Genomic DNA, 25,686 nt, shown 5'->3' on the forward strand with positions numbered 1-25,686 from the left:
TGCAGGGTCTTACGAATGTTTTGCTTTTTGCAAAAATGAATCGTAAAATAAAATTGGATCGGTCTAATTATACACATCTGTTGAATCTATATTCTTGATCATGAGCCCAAAAAACTTTAGATGCCTCACTATTAAAATTCAGTCAAAAATAGGAGCATCATGAGCAGAATTGTTTCTCTTGGGGGCGTGGTACGAAAACAATAATTGACAGATGAACACTGATGTCAAACATAAGAATTCCTGGAAACACATATGCAATATCATAATTTGTTATACACAAATTAGCTAAGCTTTATGTGTCTGCCGGAATTCTGGTAGGCCAATAATTGTGTTAGTGCAATAAAATGACTCTATGACATTGATAAAACACTGCGCTTGAGAATTGGCTAATAATAAAGTTATATTAAAATCACCAATTAAAACAACCGAGAAATCTATCATGGTAGCATATTGAAGAACCTTGTTCACCAACAAATTAAATTCATGAAAAACGCCAGAAGAGGGGCGATTAATAGTTGCAATCCCGACACCGCTACACTTCACAGCAATCGACTCATAATCGTCATTAACAGCTTAAAACTTAGCATGAACAGAGTACTTCAGATTATTTCCAATGTAAAGTGAACCAGCACTTCGACATTTTTTTCTGAAGACACTTTCCCAAATGTAAGCGTCGAGAAAATTGACATCAGAAACCGAAGAAAACCACGTCTCTGCAAATGCGAGAATGTTATATTTATGATATAATGCATCTAAATAAGTTCTTGATTCCATGCCTTTAAAAATAATGCTCCTGCTATTCATTTGAAAGATACACAAATGATAATTTGGTTTTAAAAAAAACGACACTGCAAAGCAGAAATGAAGATACAGCTGTTATAATAATTAATGCTATATATGTGATTCTCTCACTGTAAAAATAGTGAGTTTTAAACCAAAGAAGTGCTCACTGTATCTTATCTAAATGCGCTTCACATTCAATGCGGATCAGCGATTCGCCATGTTTTTTACGCACGAACAATTCTCCTTTTTTGTTCCAAACAAAGCGATAGTGCTTTTTTGTGCCATACTACTCATCAGCCATAAAAGCTTGTTGTTTTCTGCCATTAGATTACTTAGAAAGTAGACATCTAACCTTTTTGTCTTCAAATAGCTTTTTTCGCCATCTATTTGTCCCGTGTACAGCGAGACAGAAAGCGAACGAGCACCGCTGGTTTTTTACCTGGCTTAGGCGGAAGTTTATGGAAGCCGTTAATATTAGCGGGTGTGAGCTAGGCAAGGTTCAGCTGTTTCGCTAGGTTGTTCAGTTTATCAAGCAGGTGTTCTTTTTGGCTATGTGGCACACCATGAATTTCTAAATTTTTAGGGCGGTTATATTGCTTTAAGTAGTTTAGCTGCTGTCGTGGTTTCTGAATTTCGAAAGTGTCATTGGCTGCTTCAGCCTTTCGACCCTTTTCTATAGAGTAGCTATTTCAGATAACTGCTTTCTCATCTCGATGAGTACTTTATTGTACTGCGCTGTTGGACTGAAGTGTTGGACTGATTGTTGCATGTTTTGATCTGTGTCTTTCAGCAGCATTGGTGGATCCATTTTCTATTTGATGGTGGTATTTTTGAAAGCTTGCGATTAATTTCTGCCAATATTCTTTCATTGTCAGGTGCCTGCTCCAGCTGCAACTTTCCGATACCAGCGTTCACGCGGGCAGCTAGAATAATGCACGCTTCACATTTCCATGCTTTCCTTGTTGCCTCGTCACTTGACTTAAATGCTGTATTTGTGACTCCCAAACAGGTCCCAAAATGATAACGATAGCTACATTTAGAACACATACAAAGCAAGCAACACATATTAAGCTTTACATAATACAGATACACAGGTCTTAAACATAAAAAGAAAGGAATATGAATGCGTGGCTCAATCATGCGCGTTGCACATTTTTAAAAGCTTCTGATCGGTTCTACATTTTGGTCAAAATTAAGTGCATGAAATTTGATCCGTAGCCCCACACATTCACACTTTAGACATGACCACCAAGTGTTGCTTGAAAAGTAGAACTAAATTTACGCTTTTGATTTTGTAAGCGTCACTTGCCATTGGCAGAGTGACTTAACAATAAAGACTTGCAGGGCACTCGAGCTTCGCCTTGAAGAGCAGATCGCGATAGCCTAATCTGGCCTCGTTCGCGTCGCCTTCTGCTTTGGTTCTAAGTGCGTGAAGTAAATGCGCCGCAAGGAAACGAATGACTGCGCGCGTAACATTGGCTGTTTCAAGAATCATTGAATGCCTTCTGCAAGCATAGCTTCGAAGTGCCCACTACACCATAGTTACCTCTCTTGCAAATCAGCGAAGGACAAACTACGAGTCCATATACAATAGGTGATCTTACGCAGAGGTTGACTCGTTGCGCAGTTCACATGTTTTCACACCTGCTGCAATTCTACGCTTCTGCCATGCAATATTATATGTGTTAAAGGGCCTCTAAACAACCTCCAAAAATACGAAGAATGAGCACGTCAGTCTGTCCTGGCGTTTCCCGTTTATTCTAACGAATTCGTGACGACAGCAGTCTGTTTACGTGACGTTATGCAGAAATAAGCTCTTCATTGGTCCGTGTACTCGTACAACAGATATCAGTTGTGAGTTTTAGGGACGAAGCTCCTCAGGGTCGAGCCATGTCCCCTGTCTGTCGGCGTGACACTCTATGGATGTCCATATCCTTATAGGTAGCCGTATGAAAGTCCCTATGGACATCTCAACACCATATGCGCATTGTGATTAATAAATAACATTGCATATACTGTGCACACGTGTTGCCACCTTTTTGCATGATCGAGTGGGCAGTATACAGGGTTAATTATCCCACTCGTCATCGCCCACTCATCATCGATCACTTTGTAGATATGTTGTTATTTCTTTTGGAGTGAAGCTTCTTGGGCCCGCACCCCACCGTCACCGTCGAGGCTCCCTTCTCTTAAGCATCGCTTTAGGTTGCAGTGGCCGGTGACGTAAACGGCCTGTAAACACCCTCCGATATTTTTTCAAGCATTTATTGTAAACGCACGCATCGTGTGCAGAATGCCGTCGCGATGAATGATTCTACATGTGGCAGCGCCACGAGCTGCCGGCGCGCCACAAGTTCCAAGAAACGATCCCTCTTTGTTTCCGAGCCTTTCGGGCCTCCGCGTGACGAGCCGTGCCACAACTCTGACGCGCCGAGCCAAATATGCCAAATACGCTGTGATTGGTCGAGCAAGAGTCTAAGAGTTCCGGTTAGTCGGCAAGCAGCTGTGCGTGCCACTTGTTGTTTGTCATGTTGCCCACGTGCGTGCAACACGCACGTGCGTGTCACGGCGTGTTCCCGTACGGGTTCATCGCGTTGGTGATTCTTTAAAGACGTGCCCCCAACGGAGGGTCCATACCGGAACGATTACGACAGCCACAATTCACAAACAAGCACGCAGCTACAACGCGATTGATGGAAGCGACGGCCGGAGTCGCGGCAACTGGAAGTACACGGCGTTTCGAGCAGCGCGTCAGTGATGACGTATGCCACGCGAGATTGGGAGGGGCGCTCGGCGAGAGGGTAAAGCGGCGTGGCAGGGGATACCAGCAGATGGAAGCGCAGGAGAGAGCGAAAGGTGTGGTCGTCATGGTTTCAATAATCAAACGCGGCTAATTCCGCACCGTATCGAAAAAAAATTCTCACACTTACACACACGGCATACTAATAAACCGATTGTACCCAACACTAGATGATTATCTTTGCCTGATTTGCGCCGTACCTGAGACGTTGGCTCACCTGATTCTCGAGTGTCCATGCAATACAAATACAAATCTATTGCCTCCGCCGAACACCTGTGACGCTGGTAAAGAATACGAACACCTTCTCGAAACGTGGGAGCCCAAGCTCGCCTTGGAGGACCTGGACCAACAACGACGTCTTGTCGTCAGGACCAAGAAGGCAGCGAAGGCCAGAGGGTTCCTGGAATGAGGAAACCTCGCACCTAAGGTGAACGCGGCATTTTGAAAACAAACGTTTATTCCTCCTCCTCACGGCTCTGTGTTCGTCATACACTCGTGCACAATTTCCCCACCACTACTGAATTTTGACCTCTGAGTGGGTTTACCGGTCATCCAAGAGAAAATGTTCAGACCTTAATTGAGCGGTTGGGTTCCAGCGCACCTAAAATCCGAGGATAAAAAAAATAATCTCTGTGCACAACTGCTTATAATGGTCGTCTTCGTTTGCACCACGTTTACCGTGGATTGTGAAATGACAACCATCATTCTAGCACACTATGGGTACTTTGTTGAAGGGTTGTAGCAGACGCTCTTCCCACTTGGCGCCGGCGCAAAAATACAATGAAACGCCGCACGCGTGGCGTTTCATTGTCTTTTATTGAAGAAACATTGGTGTCGAGAAGAGGATAGCGCCTGTAGGAAGTACAGCGTAGGTGAGAGAGGAAACACTCCCTCTTCTTTGAGCTCGAAGTGGTTTAGGGGTCCTTTAAGGGAACAAGGTAAGCCACTATGTATAACCCGCTATATATTTTAGGCCAAATTTATGTGCCTTTTTATCCATAACCATAGAAGTTAGAGTAGTTATTTCATTGTCATTGTGATTGTATGTCATTCCTTTTCTTATTGAAGGAAATGTATCTCAAAAACTTCTATTGCTATTTTTGAAAATTGTTTTCACTTGAGGTACCTAAGTATCAACCGTTATTGGGTATTTGATGAGGTGTCAAACAAGTACTTCATCATACAAGCATAATTCTTTGTCAATAAATTCTCTAGCATGCTTTCTGAACTGGCTGAAATCTATGTTTATATATACAGTGGTTGCTGAGAAAAAGGTACATAAGTACAAAAAAAGCATGTTTTGAAATAATCGCTTCTATAAAGTGGAAAGTAACTGTGAATTCAAGAACATTTTTAATTTGCACCAGCTAGATACTAATAAAATATATACGTTTTCTTTCTGAGTTGAGGCGTCTGGCCTGGTGGGCTTCCTTTCTCGCCTGTTTGCAGCCCTGTCAGTGAAGTACTGTCGACACAGGTCAAGTGCGTGTAGGCCCTGCCCTGTGAGCAACCTGGCGAAATTCCAAACGAGTTCAGTACATTCACACGAGCTATATTTCTATTATAAAGGTGATTACAGCGCCAAGACTTAATATTTTCAATGTAAGGTGTCCGGGAAACACTTTTTTGGAGCGTCCTCCCACAGGACCTTGTTGAACGACTCATTGGGGTTTTGAGTTTTCCAATGGATTCATTTCGCAAGTTATTCAGTATTAGCAAGTTTTTCACAAATTCGCTCAACAGCCTCAAAAACAGAAGCCGGAAGGCGTTCTTTGTGGATGTATGGTTCACCACTGAAGTGGGCTCTGTTGACTTTCCACCAGGTATCAGCGTCCTTCGGGCAAAGCCCGTGGGATGGATTGGTATCTGTTGATGCCATGTAAAAATATGGGGAACAGACAGCCTTTCGCATGTCCTCTAAGCTGTCAATATTTCTTCAAATGGCTATAGCATAATACATTGGAGGTCTGTGAACAACGCACGCGACGCGCCCAAATGTCACGCGCAAAAAAAAAACGCCCACAAAGTACTTTTACCTGCGGCTAACATTGACTTGGCAGATGAAGAACTTGTTGCGAGACCAAATATTATTGCCACTAAGCTTGTCATGAAATTAGCGCCCTTCATTTTGGCGCGATTTGAGCTGCCCACGTGTGCACTCAGGTGAAGCGTACCAAGAAGGCTGAAGCAGAGCACCACATAGGTTTCAAAATATGTGATTTTTTGACAAACAAAAAAGTTGTGCTAGAACAAACATCCAAAGAAATGAAAGCTTCAGATGATTTCCAATTGTCAAAAAACATTTTTTTTTAATATTTTAGCTTACCCTGTCCCCTTGAAGGGCCCCTCCCTCCCGTATTCACAAACTTATCGACTTGAATTTCGTCCTTCACTTGACAGAGTTGGCCATTGCGCCACTGCTCAACTAAAAGTGACACTGTGGTTCTGAATAACTGCTGCAGATTATTGATGATATACAGTGACTTGTTCTACCTAGAGGAAGCGCTCTGATCGGCTTTCTCAAGTAAAGGTGAAGCTTTGAGTGAAGGGACGCTCTAGAATACGGGGGTAAGCCACACCGACTTCAAAGGCGAGACTGCAGTTTCTTTCTCGCCTTCAATCACTGCCCTACAAACGCTGTGTCCTCCTCGCTACTCATTTATTCATAAAAGAGCACTGTGGAATATCAGCACGAAGCGTCGACATGGTCAGAATTTTGTGCTTTTGACTACATCTCGACTTGCGCGGACGCAAAAAACCAAGTGAAATGAGTATATTATGCGTGGTATTTACGCGAGACAAGACAGAACGTGGGCAAGCGAATGGACGCCGAAGCTGAGTATAGGAGACACTTGAGAAGAGATATCTGTCGCCTATTTTATCCAGACGTCACTTGAGAAAACTGCTGGTGTCACGAATCGTGCCGCAAACATGGGAAACGCCGGGAAGGAATGACGCACTTGTTCTTCGTTTTTTCATTGGTTGTTTAGAGGTCCCTTTAAAGAGATTCTTTCCACTCATATAGTGCTTCATATAACGATTTAATATACATTCATATAGTGTTTTTTTCTGGATAGGTTTCTACACATATTGTGGCTGTGTTGTAGAACACCTATTTGCCACCCAGACAGCCTGTGTTCGATTCTACTTCCGAGGCGAGAATGCAAGTTTATTTTATTCGCATCTTCTTGGTTTTTCGGTCACGGAGAAGATAATTTTTCACTTACAACCAACGACACTGATGCCGACGCCGGAATCTCTGCAAAAAGAACTCTTTACTGCAGTCGCGTTAAAATCAACAATAGTGTGATATAATTACGAACCGTTAAAGGGCAATAGCTTTTTTGTGAAAAGGGTCTACCCTACATTAACAGAAAGCATGCAGGCAGATTCACAAGAATGCTACTTGAAGTTGTTGATTTCAACGTTATTTCCGTTTTTTTTCTGCCAGAATCTTTCATTGCTACGCAAACAATCTCTGCACACAAATATGGCTACACGAAATCCTGAACTAAAATGGTTATATGAAAGAACCAGGGGGAAGGCGATTTATACAACGAAAACCTTATAAAGAAAGTCGAACTGATAACAATAAATCACAAAATGTTTTGCACAATCAGATTGCGAATACACATATATTTCAGTAGCAACAGCGTCTTCTAATTAAACGACTATATCCTAGCTAATATACCTAGAGTGTCGTGATTTTACGATGGATCATTCTGCGAGCAGCTCTATACAAACAACTTTATGAACACTGCCCGCTAAAACCACATCCTAAACGGGCTTCATTGCAACAAATTTTGCTCATGTGGTCACTGCTATTGTTATTATTTTGATCGGTATCATTGTTGTATCGGGAATCAATTTTTATAAAGGGCTGTGAAAACCTGAGGCCATGGAGAGCTGATTTGATCCGAGTTGAGCCGGTTAACCAAATGATAGTTTGTTCAGAAATAACCCTATGTCCTAAGAGGCTAATTACTTCAGCCGATACTGATCTATATGCAAAGGCTTGGACTGATGCTCGTGAATCTGTGTAGATGTATTGCCAGGAGTTGTCAAGGAGAGCGAGAGCTATGGCTACCTGCTCAGCTTTTGCAAGAGTGGCGTTCCTGATAGACGCGGAGTGGCTAACACAACCTGCGTGTTGAACTGCAATGACCAATAAGTTGGCTGATTGACCATACTGCGCCGCGTTTATATTTGAAGCATGCAGACTCCGGGTTTGCACGAACGCTCCTAGGCAGGGCTTCCCCCATGGCCTTCCGCCTCTTCGCTTTGTACTCGGGTGTACGTTGTGGATGAGTGGTGAGACCATAATGATGGCCTTTTGCTTTTTCGTGAGACTCTATTTTATCTCAGTATACCCTATGATGATCAGAATGCTCCTGTTCGCAGCCGAGGAGGAGTGCCTGGCTATATGAACTGTATGATAGGCCTCGATGATGTCTTGCCACGTGTTGTGTATACACAAGTGCATGAGAATTTCTGTAATAGCACTCAAAGATTGCTATGGGTCCAATAGCACTCTTTTGATGCTCTTGCGGATTAGTATATTAAGCTTAACCATTTCATAACTTTGCCAATAGTGCATGGCGGCAATTTAATTAATGTGGCTCACTAAGAGAGCGTGGAATAGCCTTAGTAAATTGTCCTTCTTCAGGCCACCTCTACATTTGGAGATCCTGGTGATAAGTAAAACCATGCTTGATGTTTTAGCCGTGAGTTTGTTTATGGTCTGCCCATTAGTGCCATTAGCCTCTATAAGCATTCCAATTAGTCTGATTACCCTTACCCTCGGGATGATATGACCAGAGCCGGTGCAAAGTGTTATAAAAATATCCGAAAGGATGACCTAGCTTTTAGGTTTTACACCCCTTCTATTAGGTCTTTAAAGCAAAAGTTCCAATTTGGCTGGAGAGAGTCGCAGTCCAGTACCACTAAAAAGCTTCGGTGTCTTCTACAGCGTGTTGGAGTGCGTCTTCGCTCAGCCCTCACTGTCTCCCGTGCACCAGATGGTGATGCAATCCGTGTAAAGAGTGACCTATAAGCCCTGTATATTCTGAGCGTGACAAGTGAATTACTCTTCATTCTCTTTAGATATCATCATCACCTGTACATCTTCATCATCTGTAGATATCATCACCAGTGTGATTTAGCTCGAGCCTGGCTGAATAAACCGGTTCCTCACAAGTTACGGTCATACCCTAAATAGGGGCATTGTGATCACACCACGGCTTATTCGCTTCTTCGATGGGCCTTCCTCTAAACCGCCTTAAATCACACGCCCGTGTGTGTACTGCTCCCATGTGGCTCAACAATATCTTGCACGGTCGACAGTGAGCCTGTTGAGATTGTTACTCTTCCGAACAACAACCACAACGATGTCCCAAAGTCACAATCACTGCCATTCAATGCCTCTTCCACGCCTGTGTTGGCAACCATAAGCAATGACAACACCTGATCAAACTGAACATTTGCTTGGCCCGTTGAATAGACACCGTTCTCTATTTGACGTGAGCTCGCTCGCCCTCAGCATGACTATCACCGTTACTCACAGCATCCAGACTGACGGCTCTCGTATTGTACATTGGCGTCATATCGCGTGTCTCAGGCAGAGCGCAAGATCATCGAGGAAAACGCCTCAGACATGCTACGACGCAACATAATACGTACTTTCTCGAGTCCCTGGTTATCCCCAGTTGTTCTCGTTCAAAAGAAAGATAGGACAGTGCGTTGCTGCGTCGATTACTGTGCGCTAAACAAAATAACGCGCAAGAATGTTTATCCTCTCCCTCAGATCGACGACGCACGGGATTTATTACAGGGCGCCGAGTATTTTCCTACCTCAACCATTGGTCAGGCTACTGGTAGATACCAATATTGAAGTCTGATAAAGAGAAGACCACCTTTTCAACGCCAGATGGGTTGTAGGAGTTTAATGTGATGCCTTTTGAATTCTGTAATGCGCCCGCCACCTTCAAACGCATGATAGACGGCGTATTGCGTGTTTTGAAATAGAAAACGTCTCTGTGCTATCTCGATGAAATAGTAGTGTTTTCCTCACGTGCCTTGCAAAAGCCGGTCTACAGCTTAACACCAAGAAATGTACCTTTGCTAGCAAGACAATCAAGGTTCTCGGCCACCTCGTCAGCAAAGAAGGAATTCGGCCGGACCCCGAGAAGCTTGCCACCGTCCTAGATTTTCCTCGTCGACTACGTCAGAAAGACCTGCGCAGCTTTGTTGGGGTTATCTTCTTACTTCCGGTGCCTCATACGTGGCTTCGCGGAACTTGCGTCTCCACTCCATCAACTCCTCGCAAGGAACGTCCCCTTCGTTTGGTCTGGAGACTGCGAAAGCGCTTTCACAGCATTGACGCAAGCCCTCTCGTCGGATCTGGTACTGCGCCACTTCGATTCAACTGCACACACCATCCCTCACACCGACGCAAGTAGTCATGGTCTAGGTGCGGTATATGTAGACTCTTGCAGCGTGACAAAAACTCACACGAACGCGTCGTTGCTTACGCAAGTCGTGTTCTTACCGCTGCAGAAAAGAACTACACTATCACCGAGCAGAAGCGCTTTGCTGTTGTTTTGGCAGTGCAAAGATTCTGACCATATCTTAACGGCCGTCATTTTACCGTCGTTACCGACCATAACGCCCTATGCTGGCTTTCATCGCTGAAAAAACTTTTCGGGTCGCCTCGGTCACTCGGCGCTTCGCTTGCAGGAGTATGATTTTGATGTCGCCTACAGATCTGGGAAGAAGCATCAAGATGCGGATGCTCTATCGCGCTGTCCTTTGCCCAGCGGAGGCCACTCACTATCGATACTCCAAAACGACAGCACCTCTCCAATAGCAGCGCGAAGTTTATCACCTGGCACCCTATCTGTCCTTATTTCACAACAACGTGCCGACCCATACTGTCGCACCATTGTTGACCGCTTGACCGGCTCTACTACTCCTCCAAACGCCAGACACCGTCGACAACTTAAACAATTTAAGCTTGTCGCTGGTGCTTTATACCGCTACATATACCATATCGATGGCAACAAGTCGGTACCCGTAATCCCACGTTCTCTGCAACGTGAAGTTCTGGAAGCCTTTAATGATGATCCAACCATCGCTCATCTAGGCTATCACAAGACTTACGACAAAATACGAAGTCGTTGTTTTTGGCCTGGCCTCTCTCCAGCCGTCGCTAAGTACGTCGCCTCCTGTGTCCATTGCCAACGGCGAAAACGACTGACAATTGCTCCGGCTGGCTTAATGCAACCTCTTCCTTGTCCCGCCTCAACTTTTGAAGTCGTCGGAATCGAATTGTACGGCCCTATTTTTATAGCATCCAATGGGAATCGCTGGATTGTCACGGCCGTCGACCATCTTACCTGCTACGCAGAAACAGCTTCTACACCATTTGGGACTGCCACTGAGGTCACCAATTTTTTTATTCGCCACATATTTTTGCGCCATGGAGCTCCAAGCATTCTCCTGAGCGATCGTGGCAAAGTCTTTCTCTCTTCTATTGTCGATCAAGTTTTGCGTGCCTCAAAAACTGTTGACAAGACCACTTCTAGCTACCACCCGCAGACCAACGAATTGACTGAATGCTTTCATCGGACCCTATGGAACAAGATCGCCATGCGCATTCACTTCAACCACACGAACTGGGATGCAATTCTGCCCTTCGTGACATTCGCTTATAATACGGCTGCTCAACGCACTTCCGTCTTTTCTGTATTTTTTTTCGTCTATGGTCGCTCGCCTATGGTCGATTGGCCTTTCAGTCTCATGATAGCCTCTCTCAGGTCAGCCTTGCTGAAAGGTTCGTTTAGGGACTACACGTGTGGACTCTCGTAAGGAAGATAATCAGCGTCGCATGAGAGCTCAACTGGCAGGTATCTTTTCGCGAGTCGTTCGAGAACTTTTTCTTCTGAGTCATTCTATCTTTTCATATAGAGGATTTTGTCTATTGCACCTCTCTGGTTGGAGTCTGAGTTTAATTCTTTGAGCAGGTGTTTCAGCAAGTTGAACTTGCCTGAGTGTAGATCTGGCCATTGACCAAGTTGCAAACCTCATCTCACTGCTGCCTAGAGAGCGTCTGACAGCGTTTATCAATCTGGCGATTCAGCTTAGCTTTCTTTCCACAACCTTACGGTTCAGCTTCTGTCCCTTCCATCTAAGCAGAAAGACGTTTTTATAGCTTCGAGCACTACACGGCTGTCCAATCTGTCGACCCTAAGATCAGTAACTATGGAGTTGGTAGCCGCAGCTACATCCTCCTTGAGCTGTGCCACCCAGTGTCGGCGAAAGAACTAGCTCAAGTTTTACGTTCTGAAACAATGATGTGATCATGACGGAAGCTGTGGTGGGGGGCTCTGGAAACTTTGACCATCTGCTGTTCTTTAAGATGCACCTATGTTTAGGCACACAGGCCTCGAGCATTTTGCAGCCATCAAAATATGGCCGCCGCTGCCGGGATTGGATATTACTGTACTACTGGGGGCTTTAAATAATTGGCAACCTTTATTATTGTAGGCCCGCAACATATCTTCAGTGACGACTTTTTTGGCGAAGTTTAAAGAAAAAAAATGTCGTCTTTTGGTGTCTTTTTGCTCGTCATTTGGCAAATTTAATTGAAACGTCAGTGGCAACTCTGGTTCGTAGCCTTTTGATTTTAGCTTATATTTACTTTTAAATGAATCAACTCAAGAAGCATTATCATTACGCTTGGAATTATGATTATTACGTAAGCGCTTTATGCGACGAGGGAGATGGATTATATCTTTAAGGTAGCAGGGGTGTATTGTTTTTTTTAATACTTTTGTGTCACATGAATTGATAGACATTATCACAAAACCCAAGAAGGAGCGCATCTAAATTGCAAAATTGGCTACAACATTCAAATTTCTCAAAAGTTGAGGTAAAATGTCCAGTACGGAAGTGTCATCAACACTAAGAAGGTTAAAAAAGTTTTGATCTGAGGTTTTTGGGGAGAACGCGCTAAGTTTTAAGTGACTTCGACAGTATTATGGTCAAAGAACCCTTCGACGACTTCACAGTTTACACCTTGCGATAGGAGTTCACAGCCCCACAACGATTTCAGGCTGCAGTTAACTCTTTTTCATCTGATCTCGCGATACTGTAAAACGCTTGTGTATGGGAATACGGCTGCTCCGGGAATAGAAGGAAGGTTCGTGCAGTGCAGTCATAGCGTGTAGAAGGATAAACGAGCCGTTCGCTGATGGTTGCTGAAATAGCGAGCGCGCTAGTGCGTGCTAGCACTGGCGACCATGCCCTTATATTCAAAAATCACAGTTGCGGATCAAGCCGTGCAGTGTCCTACCCGAGTATGCCTTTATACTCCTTTTTTCACTAAAAGAGAGACAGCGCTTCCTTTCCGGTTGAGGAGCAATCGACAATAGGCGTCGCACGCGGAGTGATGTTAACGCATGCACCCTCTGTGTAATGGAGATGGACAACTTGTTTCATCTGTGCTTCAGTAGTGTTCCTCACTATAGCTCTCGCGAGTCTTTATCCGTGGGAACAGCATACAGTTTTTATACAAAAGTAATTTATTTGGCCTTTATATACTCAACATTAAAGGGCTGATGAAACCCTGTAGAGAGTGTCCATTTAATTCTTCTCACAATCAGACAAATATATACGAACCGTCGAGTCAGGCTGGTCTTTGTTAAGGAGAGATGCGTTCGCTTCGCAGTAAAAAATTTGTCTGTTAGGAGAATGATTATTTCGGAGTCTTTTTCTTTGGTTTCATTCTCAATTATACTGCGCTACACTCTCTTTACTACAATTCTTACAGGCTCTTCATCAATTGTCTTCATAAAGCTTGTGTGTAATGTGAGCGACAAGCATTGAGCCGATCACGCTTTCAGAATTCTCGACTACACTATCATTATTTCCACTTGCGCAATTCAAAACACAGAATGCAGCGAAATTACAAGTTCAACGTCATTACAATCCTTTGAGACGCGAGGAAGAACGGAGGTGGCAGGTGGCGAATGCGTGGAAAAGCAGAGAGAAAACTATTTACAATTGATATCTCTTCCATATGGACTATTTCAGAGTATGTTCCCTAATCATGTCTCGTGAATCACTGTTCAGGTGTCCCGAATAGCACCAAAAGACCGAGAAATGTCAAGAGGGAACAACACGCTCGACTGTGTATCACAAGCTTTTTCAGGGCCCTTATATAGTGTGTCCCACATAACTTGAGCCAAGAATTTGAAAGTGAAAGACAGTTAGGAGGTGAATTAAACCAAACGAATACTACTCACACTAGCCTGTAGTTACTCAGACTATTTTTTAATTTCTACACATACTAATTAATATTAATTGTTAACTGCCTATTTTTAATTATGGGCTGGAAACACAAATATGAACACTGAGATGTAGAGCACTTTCAGAAACCACTGACTACATTGTTTTCTGCGCGACACGTCTCGTGCTGTTGTTTTTTTCCACGTTGTGAAGAAAGCCCGCAAAATGTGAAAAGAAGTCATGTGACGGAATGCGCGCACTGCTATATAGTGCGGCTATAGGCTTTCTTTACAACACTGAAAAAATAACAGCGTTAGACGTATCGTACATGAAACAGTTTACTAGGTGATTTCTGAAAGTACTCTACATCTCAGTGTTCATAGTTTGGGTTTCCAGCCCATAATTAAAATAGGTAATTAGGAATTATTAATCAATTAGTATTGAGGAGAAACAAAAAAATAGCCTGAGTTCCTTCAGGCTATTGTGAGTAGCACGTGTTTAGTTCAATTCGCCACTGAAATGTCTTTCATTTTCAAATTCTTGGCTCAATTTATGTGGGACACCCTGTATAGACAGGGCCAGCTTACACGGAAACTAGAGAGCAGTCAAGACACCACTAATGCCATGCTCAGAATTTTAAACCTGCAAAAATAAATGGTGGAGTGATGTATTTTATGCCCAGATTCTCCGCTCGGGTAAAAATAAGAGAAAAGGTGGTGCGCTGCAATTGATTCTGCGGCAGTAGAGGTGGTGTGGTCTCTCTTTGAATTGTGGCGGCGGCGCGAACGGCGTGAGCCAATACGGATGGTGGAGGTGACGCGGTGCGGCGGCGCACAGCTCTACTGCACACACACGCACTCACATAAGTATGAAGTTACTTTGAATCGTAACTTTTGTTATTCAGTATTTCTTCACCTTTTGTGTTGACGCTGGTGATCAATTGTCGCGTTTGATGAGGCACCTGGGGCTTTCGCCTTTATATGCATAGCAGTAGGACTGTCTATTACAACTGTTCGCAGCGTGCGAACGACTATTCTCACAAAATTGTTGATTTGGCAGCATGTTTGTTGTTCTCTGGACGCGATAGTCTATGGCACGGGCTATATCGATGAAAAAACTGTGGAAGAGAAAGGAGATTAAAGGGTTGCTATGAAAGCTAGGGTTGGCCCAACGACAATCGCTGAAGCCAGTTCGACTTCGGCAGGCATCAGCCCGATGGAACAGCACGCACACACACTTTACCCTAATAATAAACAGAATATCTTAGTGGCGAGCACGCCGAAGAGAAAGAATGCTAACCGTTACGTCCTCGTTAAAGAAATACGCATCGCTGACAAGACCTACTAAGTTAGTGCATACGAAGCGGCACCACATTTTACATGCAAAAACGTCTTTCGAAAGATTCCCGTGAAAGACGGTTCGGCCGACATTGATGCGAAGATTGTCAATGATGCAATCCACTAGCGCTCGTTACCAAGTGCATCGGAAGTACTACCGCAGTGATCATGGCCTTCGATGAACTGGACATCGTGGGCCCGATTTCGTGCGATCCGGGTCGGTGCTACTTCAATGTACCCTATACCATAGACAGATAGATAATTACTACACCTGCGGCCAGCTCGGCCATGGAGCGGACGTTTGCCCGAACGCTGGAGACGTTAAATCGAGGCTACAGTGTGCCGAACCCCGAAAAAGAACACGGCTGTACACCAATATGCCAACTTTGCGGAGGAGTGCAACTCACTGCCGACAAGGAATGCAAAAAACGCTACCACATTTCATACGTGGTGAGACGACAACGATGGGAGCGAGCACACTCGACGCAACAAAACAATGGTCGTGAAGCAACGATCGAGTTCAACGCAACCGCTGACGACGAGCAACCCTCTAAGCTTTCTACAGATGGTCGATTCGATGGCAGCCGATCCAGGTCCCGATCCCGCAGTCATCCCAGGAACCGTTCCCTTCGTGCATCGAACTCCCGGAACCACCCTCGGACCCACTCCCGCAGTGCGCACAGTGAAACTTCAGGTTCCATTCCGGTTCACGTCGTGGTTCCTGGCCCGGGTCTTACTCCGGATCCTACCCCGGTTCCGGGCCTCATGCTGGCTCCAAGCCTCACCCCAGCTTCACCCGGGTTTTCCCATCAATGATCGCCGAACCCATCGGCACCACTATCGCCAGGCAACGAGAACAAGAAGAAACGGGGAACTGTCACTTGGGCGGATGCCATCTGGGGAAAAGAAAACGCTCCGTCACAGGCAGGGTCGGGTTCACTCCCAGAGCATGATACACACACCACATCTGAGATAGAAATTTTAAATCACGAAAATGCACTGATGAAAGAAACAATACGCAAACTCACGGTCGAAATCGCCTAACTGAAAATTGAAAGGAACGCACGCGCTACTACGCCCACCACTGACAACGACGACAATGCATTCACCCCGTCGCAGCTGCAACCCGTAGGCGCCGGTAACGACGACGGCGAGAGCGCACCCAAGAAACTTGCGGTCACCCACGACCGGCCAGCTTTAGAGCTGAGTTAGACAACATAAAAAGCACGCTATCGGCGATTAGGGAAAGCCTTCGCTTTTTTTGGTCAAAGCATGGCTCTCGTGCAGTCCACCCTCGCGGGCCACGGTAGTCGGTTGGATCAAGTGCAGCAATACCTTGATCACGCTGTCGCCCCTGTCGTTGCAGAGGGCAAGCCATTGTCGAACGTACAGCTGTGCCCAGTTCACCACTTCATGCGACCCTTATGCACCCACCAGTGGCTCAGGCTGACTCTTACATGCTTCAAGATGGCCAAGCCAACTGATGAGTTGCGAATCTGGCAATGGAACTGTAGGAGCTTCTCCAACAAGAAAGCCTTCCTGCAGCAATACCTCCGTAGCCACGAATCCAAACCTCACATCATGCTGTTACAAGAGACTGTAGTACCAACCGCCACGTTTTCTGGATACCAGTGGTTTTCCGGCCCCTCGGGAGGGTGCGGATCATGTTATGATTGAAATTCTCCCTGGCGACACATCACAACAAAGCGGGTACATCCTCAATGTAAACAGTAGTCCCAGCCACCATAGACAAAAGTTCACACGCTTGTCCCAGAAAGCCGTCCGTCTTGCGGGGACAAACCCGCAGGTGATTGTAGGTGACTTTAACGCCACGCATAGCACCTGGGGTTACGGGTACGACACACCCAAAGGTAACGAGTTTTCGAAAAATGCGATTGACATGGACCTTATTCTCATTATGGACAAGGCCTTCCCTACTCGCACCGGTACGTCCACGCAAAGAGACACTACGCCGGATCTCTGCTTCGTCAAGAATATCACCGATGCCCGCTGGTCCAGCCTCGCTCTTGATCTCGGTAGCAACCACTTCATAATGGCCGTAAACCTCCCCACAGTCAGCACGAAGACTACGTCGTACACGTGGGTCGACTGGGACCTCCTTCGTAAGACCCGCGCAGAACTACCTCCTCCCTATACCACACCGAGCTTCGAGACGTGGACGGCCTAGCTCGAAGGTGACGTCAACAAGGCAACCAAAACTATAAGTACGGACCTACCAATAGAAAAGATGGACAGTCGCCCACCTACCCGACGCCAAACAGTCTCTGCTGGCCGGCTGGAAGGACCAGCACCGTAATCGGAGGTTGTGCAAGCGGATATCTCAACTGAGCGAGACCACGATGGATCATTGCCGCATCCTTTCAGAACAGCAGTGGGACGAAGTTTAAAACTCGATTGCTAGTCAGTTTCGTAATGGAAAAACGGGAAATTTGCTCAAACACCTCCCCAATGAAACTAACACCTGCACGAATCAGCATCATTCGATCGTAAAAGCAATTCATCAAGCTAAACGAACAGTATCACCGAAGGATGTCGTCGACAACCTCGCGGAGAAATATCTCTCGCTTCCCCTCGGACTCTGTGACCCATCACCCCGGTTACTCTGATAGGGACAACGCCAACAGTATCTGTCAGTGACTTTTTTCTCCTCCTCTATAATTTTGCTTCCCCCTCTCCCCTTCCCCAGTGCAGGATAGCCCACCGGGACTCAGCCCTGGTGAACCTCCCCGTATTTCTCCCTATTTTCTCTCTCTCTAGACGCCGAATTTTCTTCCGAAGATGTACCCCGAGCTCTCTATACACTCAATGGCCACTCAGCCCCTGGCCAACGGCATCACCAACAAGCTCTTACGCAACCTGGATGATTCCTCCGTCACATACCTCACCGACACCATCAACGAAATATGGAAAAAGCGTGAGATACCTGATGCCTGAAAACTCGCTCACACGGTCCTAATCCCCAAACCGAGAAAGGCGCCGAGCCTAGATTACCTGCGCCCTATATATCACGTCGTGCGTGGGCAAGGTGGCTGAGCACGTCGTCCTCAACAGGGTTAGTCGATACCTCGAAGATAACGACTGCCTCCCGCACCACATGATTAGCTTCCAAGCAGGTTTACCGACTCAAGACGCCACGTTACTCCTATAAAGCATCGAATTAAAGATGGCGGAGACACTCGGGACACTCGTGCAATACCCGCAAAGTCAGAGCTGTCGATATCTTCACCTAAACACCGGTGTGCGATGCCCAGAGGATGTAAACCTCCGGTGGAACGCAATATCCCCCTCCACACCAAAGATGGTCGTACAGTCTCCAGGGTAGACACCATCAGTGTCATCGACATGATCATCGAGTCCCGCGGAACCAACACCCAAACAGTACCGAAGCTCAGGACTAAGACTGAGAACGCCATACGACTCGCACGTAGGGTATCCAACCGGCACCATGGCCTCAAAGACAACCTGCTGCGTCTTTTACACGCATTCGTTTTGTGCCACTTTACCTACGTCACCGCTATACACAAATGCTTAGGGGCTGAGCACGATCAGCTGAATGCCCTTTTTCGCAAGGTTGTTGAACGAGCCCTCGGCCTCCCTACCATCACTTGAACGCACAAATTCCTCAAGCTTGGCGTATATATACGCTAAACGAGATCACCGAGGCTCAGGAATGCGTGTACTTGACCCGACTCATGACACAAGGCAGGCCGCCATATTCGGCGCGAGCTCGGCTTATTCTCCTCGACGGCCAGGGATACCTCAGAGTTCACAGAAATTCGCGACCTTATCACGATTGCTCCCATTCCGCGAAGTTTACACCCAAAATAAAACAGAGGCAGGCGCCCTGCGCCTGCGACCGCTATTCTCAAGCGCATAGACATAGAAGCGGACAACATCTCGTTCGTGAAAGCTGCTGCCTATCACAACAACCGAGCCTTCGCCATGGTCGAGGTATCATCCACGCAGCAGATTCTTAACTCTGCCACAATCCTCACCCGAAACGCCGGAGTAGCAGAGCAAGTAGCTCTGCTACTTGCTCTGCTACTCCGGCGTTTCGTTTGCTGTCGAGCATACATAGGTATGCTCGACAGCAAACGGGAAGTGATCTACAGCGACTCCAGACCGACCATCAAAGCCTTCCAACGTGGCGTCATATCCGACCACGCATTACGTATCTTGCGCAGCGTGGAACCGAGTGCCTTGAAGCACCACACTATCATCTTGTTCCCCGCCCATCTCCGCCAGGTGCCGGGTGCCTCATCTAACCTAAACGAGATCGCCCATGATGCAGCGCACGCACTTACCGACCGCGCCACCACAGGGCAACTCTATCTCGCTGAGTTAGAGACTAATTGGGATGCAGGATGCACTAATTGCGTACAACTACATAACAAATCACTTTTACCTTGAACGCCGCATTTTTCCATCCCCACATCCGAAACTTAACAGACTGCAAGCGCTAATCCTATGCCTGTTACAGACCCACACGTACCCAAACGTTGCCAAGCTTAATGTTTATTATCCTGATGCATACCCCAGCGACACATGCCCCTCGTGAGGACCCTCGGTGACACTCGCCCACATGCTTTGGGAGTGTAGAAACACTCCTACCGACTCTACCTTAAACAAGTGAGAGAGGTCCCTCAGGAGCTCACTTCTCGCCGGCCAGAAATGGGCCGTCCAGCAGGCTCACGTAGCGGGTGCCAGGTACTCCATCTCGGTCCCTACGAGGAAGACGCCCGCTACGCGCTAAGCGCGTCCTGCAGGACTAAAATAAAGACTTTTTCATTTTATTACGTGTCTCAGCCGTAGAATTTTAAATCGGTGTTCACGGGCAAATGACATTCATTTGCTCTGTTGAAAAGAGAGCGTTATTAGAAAACCGAAAGCCCGTAACTTGTTCGCTTGTTGTACCCATCGTAATTTTTCGACATATGTGAACTGGACCTCATTATTCATTACCGTGATTCATTCTCATTTCTCGTTTGTTTCTACTTTTTTTCAACAAGCTCCATAGAATATACCTGTGGGCTATTTGGTACTGCAAATATTGTGGTTTACCGAAAAGGATCAACGCAGGACTACGAATGACACAAGGATGACAGTTCCCCTGTTTTCTGTCATCCTACTACATTTTTAGACACCCTCCAGATAAGTACTCAATAAATGTCGTTTTAAGGCGTAATTTTATGTTGAGTTCCATAATATTTTCAGAACACTCCTGAGACAATCGTCACGTCAGGTGTACATCAAATGTTCCTGGATTCCTGTGTAGTTCGGTTATATACAACATGTTGTATATCATTGCTTTGGCCGTTAGCACCCGTTAGGTTTAATATTCAGGAGAACAATTGTCGTCATTGGTCAAAAATTTACGCGCTATAGCGTATTTGATCTCTATTGTTTTTACCCAATAATTTTAAAAATAGAAATAAATGAACATGAACTAGAAACAACGTATCCACCCTCTTTAAAGGGACAGGCAAACATATCTATTAGTGAATGTACTGAAAGAAAAAAAAGCTTCGTCCACAGTGAATATTGATTACTGGCTAAAGCGATGAAGAATGAATTGTTAAAGGAAAAAAGAAATCGAATGGATCATCCATAAACTGTGATCTGCCTCGCATTTTTTTCCTTGACTTACCGCGCCGCGCTAGGTTACTAAAGGCGCATGAGCTACCAACGTGACATACTATATAATCTCAACAGGAGAGTGGCAAAAACATAGCTTTTTTATAAGAAAAAAGCGACCTTTTTTGCGCTGTTTTTGTAAAGTTTAGTCAAAATTTACGTGAGAAAAATGAATAGTGCGAATGGTCACCCGTTACGAAACAACTATATTGATTAAGAACTTCGTGAGCTTGCAGTATTGCATCCCATCCGCACACTCGGACGGATAGTTCTGCAGAACACTTTATGACTGAACACTTCATCCTTGCCTTGCACTGAAGTCCAATGTTGCCACTGGGTGGAATTGAAAAAGAGCGGGAACTCAAACCAAATGTAGCCGAAGTAGCCATTTCATTTTATATCAATGCCAAATTTGTAGCTCAATAGAACAGGAGACGTATTATGAGCAGAGTCTTCACTGTTAATGAATAAATGAAACCATTTTCAATAAGTAATACCCGTTATTTAAAAGCAGCCAGTAAATATATAGCCATGGCGCAAACTGTACTAAATGGGTTGGAAAGTAGTCGATTTGGCGCAAAGTAGCCACGAAAGACAACCCTGCACTGAACTGTTTTTGCTCCACCTTGCAAGGCACGTTACTGATCATGCTCTGGACAGGATAAAGAGACTACAGCGTATCAAGACATTTAGAAATACTCGCGAAGCAGGAATAATAAACGTAATTGAAAACAAACAAGCAACAAAATAGACCAGATGAACGACCGCTTTCTGGTCTACATATTCGTGTGTGTGGCTCCTTCATCCTAGTGTGGCTTCGAGCACCCGGTTTTGCCCTGACTAACTTTCGCGACTCTTTCTCATGCAGATCATGCTTGCTACATTTAACGTACTTTATGAGAGTGATGTGTTCCACCTGAACACTGCGAAATAACAAGTGTAGCCGTTTTGGTGCGTCTGAAACATCCACGTAGCCTCCGCACTGCTTTCTCCGTACCTGTGAAAGGCTGAAATGCGCAGCACGAAGCTATTAATGAAGCATCACTACTCGAATGAGCTGCACTGATTCACAGGACACATACACTTTTACTATTGCCCTAACTCCTTAGTAAACTAGTAAGTTGCCTGGAAAATGAATGGTAGTAATTCGCAAGATAAGTTGACATGCGAAATAACAAACGCAATTAAAATTATAGGTTTACTACTTTTTTCTTCTCTTACTCCTAAGTTTGTTCTTGCAGTTTTGATTCTCTCTCTCTATCTCACCGTGTTTTAATATCGATATCATGATGTAAAAGTAGAAGGCTGTAACGTAGCGTATACTTACCTTTGTTTTCCTTTATAAATAAAACAGAGCGTGTTCACATTGAACGAACCTACACGTCTCTCTCAATCTCGAGAGAATTGTTCCCAAAGGGTGTTACAAAGTACCTGGAACTTGTATTATTTGTCACAGTTTATCTGACGGAATGGCGTCGCGCATAAAAGTAATAACTGGAACAACAGATTTTTTTACTCACAGTTTGATGGCGCATATCTTCAAATCCGCATCATCCTCAGCTTTCATTCAAAATGAATACGCCATAAAACCTCGGTGGGTAAAATCGTAAGTTGCAACACAGCCGACCCCTCCATAACGAAATCGGCGAGGGAGCAATTTTTTCTCGATCTAGTGCGAGTTTCGTTGTCACGAAAATAGAAAACTACGCATAGAGATTGCTTCGCATAACAAAATTTTACTTAAATAAAGAATCTTATATTGCTCCTTCGGGCTCCTCTGCAATATAAGCCTTTTTTTCTGCTAGTCGCAGCATCAGCGATGACCCTAAATTTTTCCTGAAGTGTCAAAAACTTACACATTTTAAGAGGAAGCGGCATCTTTCCAAAAAGACAAACATCATTGCAGTTTGCACGTAAGAAAAGCGTGGGTGATCTCGGCGTGTACACATAGATGCGTGTCAGAGAGTAGATAGACAGTCTACAGAACGTCTGTTGGCATGACGTCCTTTTTGTGGGTGATGTCACTTAAAATGTCATGTGCCCACGTAGTTGCCTACAAAGGTGGAAGCAGAAATGTGTTCTCAGCGAAAAAAATTAAAAATCTCGCTATCATTATCATCTAGCCAAATGTGAACAGAAATGGTTGAAGAGATATTTGCTGGCGGAAACGCATGTGCCTCAAACGTGCTACAGTTTTTAAACTACTGGGTTCCCTACTAGGCAATAGGGTGAAGGAAACATGTGGTAGTTCACTACCTGAAACTGCTTGTTGCGGGTGTGCTTTTTTTAAAAAAATATCTTCGCTATTGAGGGGGGCAAAATCACTGAACTTCGAGGACATCCACCGAAAATGCTAGATTTATTTTGTTGTCACAAGAATTTTATGCTTGATGGTTTCTGTTGTGAGGGGTTTAACTGTATCTGCCACAACAAACTAATTCAAAGCTTGCTATAGTAAATTAAAGTTACATCGTTGATGACTAGATACCTCAGTTTTACGTGCAGATAGTTCAGTTTACTTCAGCCCTTACAAAAACTATACCCCCCCCCCCCCTGTGGGCATATGGAGGAAGGGGTTACAGAAAGGGCAGGGTTTTGTTGAGATGAAAAATAAGCAGTAAAAGTTTTTGTATTATCGAAGGCGATCTATAGCACGATTATGAAAACAAGGTTATGGAGCAACGGCGACTATGGCTCGTGGCAGGTCGTTCCGTTATGTAGCTGCTGGAAAAAAGAATGACACAGAAAAAGTAATAGTGAGCGATGATGGGCGGGTTACCGGTAACATGAAGTGGATTACTAGTGGGCTGAGATATGCGCGCCGCTTCTGCTATATAAGGGGACCGGCTCAATTAAAATTGAAATAGTTTATGGTAATGGTAGGCGCCTGCATTGCATTGACAAAAAAAAAGGGGTAGTAGTCCGGATTTCCCTTCTAAAGATGAAAGGCTGACTTAAGAACTGTAAGTGAATGAATCCAGTTGCAAAATTTTGGACTGCTTCTAATACATTGATTAAACACGCTTGATGTTGGCTCCGTATGACAGAAGAATATTCTGAGTAGTGCCCGTTGATTTTAACAACCGAGCTCAATAATTGCAATTATTTTTTCTGTCACAGCCGAGTTTCAGAACCTACGTATTGTCTAATAAAGAAACCTATACACACGCGTGAGCAAAAAAAAAAACACTTCACGTTTGTCAAAATGTGTAGGTGCACTGCGGTTTAGGGCATTCATGGCTAATTCTATCGTTCGAAGATGTATAGGTTGCGAGAGACAGCGCTCTCTACCGTCTTGTTCGAGGCGTGGTAGAGTCGCATCTAATATCACAGTTGCTATGGATAACTGCGGCCCACTTTTCTCACGAAGACACACAATGCATCTTAGTATTTAGCCCGTGGAGCTGCTGCGTGCGAGAAAGTTGTCGCGATGCATGTCAACTTTCGTAAAGCACATAAGTGAGGTATACCTTCCTCTTGGAAGCGGCCATCCGTTGGTCGCGGGCGTCCTGTGCTTCACCGGGCGTCTCCTTTCCCCAGACGACGACCGCGATGCGTGTGTACGTGAAGATGAGTACGAGCAGTGGGAAGAAGTACTGAAGGATCATGAGTGCCATGCTGTAGTAGGCGGTCTGCTCGGGCCGCCCCCATTGCTCGAGGCAGTAGTAGGTGCGGTTGGCGCACGGGTGCGGCACCAGCTGCGTCACGAGCGCCGTGGGCAGCGGCGTCACCAGCGCCACCAGCCAGACGAGAGCGATGATGAGCTTGGAGCGCAGCTTGCTCATGCGCGGCCGCAGCGGGTACACGATGGCCGTGTACCGGTCTACCGAGATGGCGATCAGCGTGTAGGCCGAGATGAAAACGGTCACGCATTGCGCGTACGTAACCAATACGCACATGACGCCGCCGAAGGGCCAATATCCCAGCAGGAGGTTGGACACGAACGTGAACGGAATGCAGAGGCAGGCCATCAGAATGTCACCGATGGCCAGATTCATAATGAACATGTTGGTGACAGTGCGCATGCGCTGGTAGGCGATTACGATGTAGCAGACGATACCGTTTCCGCCAATGGCAGCCACCGATACGGCAATATACATGAGGTACATCAGCGCCTGGATGCCTTCGGGCACCTGAGGAGACACATCGCAGCTGGCCGCCGCATCTGACCTGTTGCCGCCACTCCAGTTACTCGCGGCTGATGGCGATGCCTCCTCCACGCTGGACAATGACAGCTCGCTCTCGGTCTCCATGTGTTCTGCCTGCGTGAAAACAATGGTGGCACGTAAAATCACGAATAGGCCGCTCAGCGTAAGTCTGGCCAGTGGCATAGTCTCTAAAAAACTATTTCAGGGGTTTTACGAGCTAGAAAGAAATAGAGAGAGGAGGTTAACCAGTTCAAAATATTCAATATTCTACTATACGCTATGGAAATGTGAGTTGGTTCAAAGTTTGATGGTGTAGACTTTAGAGTGGACAGTGTTTACTCTGAGTAACAGTTAATATTCCAACTTATAGAGGCATACACTTATGCAACCATTTTCAGCCTACAATAACCGTCATCAATGTGCAGACTCAAAAAGAAAAGCCTATCTTTAATTACGCAAATAAAAAAATATTTACAATAAATGAAAACTGAAGTTTTCGAAACACGGTTATCAAAATTATTTAAGATGAAATGGTTGACATGCTAAAAAAACATCACTTAGTATATCTCGTGGCAAAACGGATTGTAGCAGGCACTCCGGAAATTTAGACCATCTGGTGTGCTACTCGTGCACTGACATCGTACAGTATAGGAGCTTTAGGTACCATTGGAATGCC

At 45.4% G+C, this 25,686-nt stretch overlaps 1 protein-coding gene across 4 annotated transcripts in view; it reads right to left on the reverse strand.

Moving 5' to 3' along the window:
- The window catches only part of LOC119187234 (RYamide receptor), a 452,287-nt gene that overhangs the window by 147,138 nt on the left and 279,463 nt on the right, over positions 1-25,686 (reverse strand). For all 4 annotated transcript variants that reach the window (XR_012887261.1, XM_075878902.1, XM_075878901.1 and 1 more), the window contains exon 3: positions 24,333-25,124. Coding sequence is in view for 3 of the 4 variants with exons in the window: in XM_075878902.1 (XP_075735017.1) it covers positions 24,333-25,124 (792 nt within the window). In the remaining variant the exon portion in view is untranslated. The remainder of the gene's footprint in view (positions 1-24,332; positions 25,125-25,686) is intronic.

This window comes from Rhipicephalus microplus, chromosome X (assembly GCF_043290135.1).
Source record: "Rhipicephalus microplus isolate Deutch F79 chromosome X, USDA_Rmic, whole genome shotgun sequence".
Classification (NCBI taxonomy): domain Eukaryota; kingdom Metazoa; phylum Arthropoda; class Arachnida; order Ixodida; family Ixodidae; genus Rhipicephalus; species Rhipicephalus microplus.